This window comes from Filicampus tigris, chromosome 9 (assembly GCF_054856515.1).
Source record: "Filicampus tigris isolate MCC_2025a chromosome 9, RoL_Ftig_1.0, whole genome shotgun sequence".
Classification (NCBI taxonomy): Eukaryota; Metazoa; Chordata; class Actinopteri; order Syngnathiformes; family Syngnathidae; genus Filicampus; species Filicampus tigris.
In genome coordinates, this window is record NC_141225.1 from 4,856,688 (window position 1) to 4,859,516 (window position 2,829).

At 42.0% G+C, this 2,829-nt stretch overlaps 1 protein-coding gene across 1 annotated transcript; it reads left to right on the plus strand.

Moving 5' to 3' along the window:
• The first annotated feature begins 219 nt into the window (after positions 1-219).
• Positions 220-1,374, plus strand: bcdin3d (BCDIN3 domain containing). The gene is made up of 2 exons (XM_086041850.1): positions 220-481; positions 568-1,374. Exons 1-2 carry the CDS (start codon positions 278-280, stop codon positions 1,099-1,101), a joined length of 738 nt encoding a protein of 245 aa, XP_085897976.1. The 5' UTR covers positions 220-277; the 3' UTR covers positions 1,102-1,374.
• Positions 1,375-2,829: the final 1,455 nt, after the last annotated feature.

Genomic DNA, 2,829 nt, shown 5'->3' on the forward strand with positions numbered 1-2,829 from the left:
ACATTGTGGGCAGACACAGATTACACATTTTATTCTTCATCATCATCATCATCATCATCATCAATAACAGTATTGTTTCCAAGATTTTCCCTTCTATCACACATCACAAGACAGCATACTTAACTTAATAAATATGATTTTGAATCGTTTCCTTGATAGATAGATAGATAGATAGATAGATAGATAGATATTTACATTGACAGTTTACACATGTCAAAAAAGTTACAGTATTTGTATCTACCCGGAAGCATTTCGGGTTTGCACCACACACTTTAAAATGGCAAAATACGTGAACGGCGGCGACACGAATGAGGACAACAACGATCCCGGCGCGGCTCCGTATGGAAACTTTATCAATTATTACACTTTTAATCCACCGGAGAACCGATTAAGTATGATTCCCAGCACACTTCTTCGGGATTTAGGTTTCAACGACAGCCATCAAACAACACTGCTGCTGGACGTGGGCTGTAACTCGGGGGTTTGTCGAATAACATTATAGGATTAAAATAAAATCGAACAAGTTCTGATGGTAAAAAGTCTGCCTTTGTTTTCCTCGAATGTCAGGAACTAAGCGTAGCCCTCTACAAGCATCTAATGGAGACGCCAGGCGGAACAAACATTCACCTCCTGGGCTTGGACCTGGACGAGACCCTCATCCGGCGAGCCCGGGAGAACAACCCCTTCCAGGGCGGCGTCACCTTCGTCCCGCTGGACATCACCGGTGACTACGCGCCGCTCCGGGAACACCTGGCCCGACACGGGCGGTCCACCTTCCATCTGACTCTGTGCCTGGCCGTCACCATGTGGGTCCACCTGAACCACGGCGACGCCGGCCTGCTGCGGTTGCTTTCTCGCCTGGCCGAGCTCAGCCAGCATTTGCTGCTGGAGGCTCAGCCCTGGAAGTGCTACCGCTCGGCGGCCCGCAGGCTCAGGAAGCTCGGGCGCTCGGACTTTGACCACTTCAAGAGCCTTCAAGTGTGCGGGGACGTGAGTGAACACGTCAGGCAGCATCTGGAAAAAGACTGCTGCATGGAGATGGTACGCAGCTTCGGCAGCACTGCGTGGGACAGGAAGTTGTTGCTTTTTAAGCGGAAGTGAGACTGAAGTTAGAGTGGAAAAACTCACCCATTGAATTGAATCGAAATGTTCTTCTCCTCCAGTCACCCCAAAACGCCAACAATGTGTTTTTCAGTAGAAAAAATAGCACTCCACAGTATTGTACTTTATAAAAACATACATTAATACCATCAGTTTTATATTTAAATACACTGCAAAGACAAACCGTGTGTGCATCCTCATGCTTGTTGGCATTGTGCAGCTGGTGGGTCCCTTGGCATAATAATAATTTAAATAAATTGATTAAATACACAACACAGTTTTAAATATACTAGTTTTTTAATTTAAAAAAATTACAACTTCCACTTGAATTTTATTGTAATTTTTCAATAGAAACAATATTGGACATGAAATTAAGTTTCTTATGGAATTGTATGCTTTTGAATTCTCTCTGAATTCAACTAGTTAGATGCAAATTTAAATGTGCAACGCCATCCAGTAGTTGAACATTACTTAGGGGAATTAACTGCTTTACAGCTGTAGAAAAAGGCATTAACTTAAGAAAACTGAATGATGAAAAAACGTTTTTTTTGGTCATTTTTAACATTTTAATGGCTGCAGGTTATTTAGCGTGGCTTTTTGTCTAAACATTAAGATTTTTATAGTGAAAAAACATCTATTGTCATCAGACTCAGTGAAAAGACCAACATTTTTTTGTAATTTTTATCATTTTAATTACAGAGTACTAAAAATAACATTACATAAAATGTCTTTTTAAAAGAAACCATTGAATATTACAAAGGTCTGTAAATCTTGTAAAGTTAGGATATAAAATCTTTGAACAGTGGTGCATAATTGAGAAGAAAAATAATTTCCAATAAAATGTACAGTATATATTAACTGTTCTACGTAAAAAAAAAAAAGGATGAGATGGACAACAAAAAACTGTGACATGAGATGAGTCGCCGCCACCATTACTGCGACACGTACACGCACACAATTAGCTCTCAAGTTGAGTCAACGTATGTAATCATTAAAAAAAAAAAAAGACATTTACAAGTGACAAGGACCAACAAGGGTGCCCCAATATCAAACCCTCACTCACTGGCCTCTCGGTTCCATCACGTCATACTTTATCCACAGGTTTTAAAACTGTACACAAAACGGAGGTGGAAGCCTCAAAAGTTGATCCACCACAAAGGGTGATGAGTTTTATATGCTACTGTACAAGTGCTCAATCAGATCCACTGACAGCTCACAGGAGAGACTATACACACAAAAGGGGATTTTGCGGTGTGTGGGGGTGGGGGGCATGCCGACAATGTGCTCCAGCCCTTGCGAGGATGCTTTTCATTAGCTCACCAGATGGAGGCCAGCCATGCCCAGGAGGTATTTCGTCATCGGCGTCACATTTTTTTGTTTTGGTAAACCGAGAAGGAAGATGAGGAGTCTGGGTCCGAAATGGTGGCGTGTAGCTTGAGTCCCCCTGAGTTAGTGCGAGCGTCAAAGAGTCAAGGCAGACGCCACCTGCTCCTTTAAGATGCTCAAAAAGGAGCAAACATATACCAAAAAAAAAAAAAAAAAAACTTCAATGCTAAGCTCACACTTAGCTTTGGAGAGTCAAGCTTGTTAGTGTGGAGGAAAAAAAAAATTGAGTCCTGCTCATTTCCTGAAAACTACTTTTGTGTGTAGCATCTCACCACAGAAGAGTGTGTGCTCCTGTTTTTATGCTAGCAGTCACGAGGTGAGGTTGGGCGAGTTGAGGGGGTC

Bases quoted from the DNA above. Each gene is read 5' to 3' on its own strand.
- bcdin3d (XM_086041850.1), top strand. From the start codon at position 278: ATGGCAAAATACGTGAACGGCGGCGACACGAATGAGGACAACAACGAT. The intron at 482-567 runs GTTTGTCGAATA...CTCGAATGTCAG, and splicing joins ACGTGGGCTGTAACTCGGGG to GAACTAAGCGTAGCCCTCTA.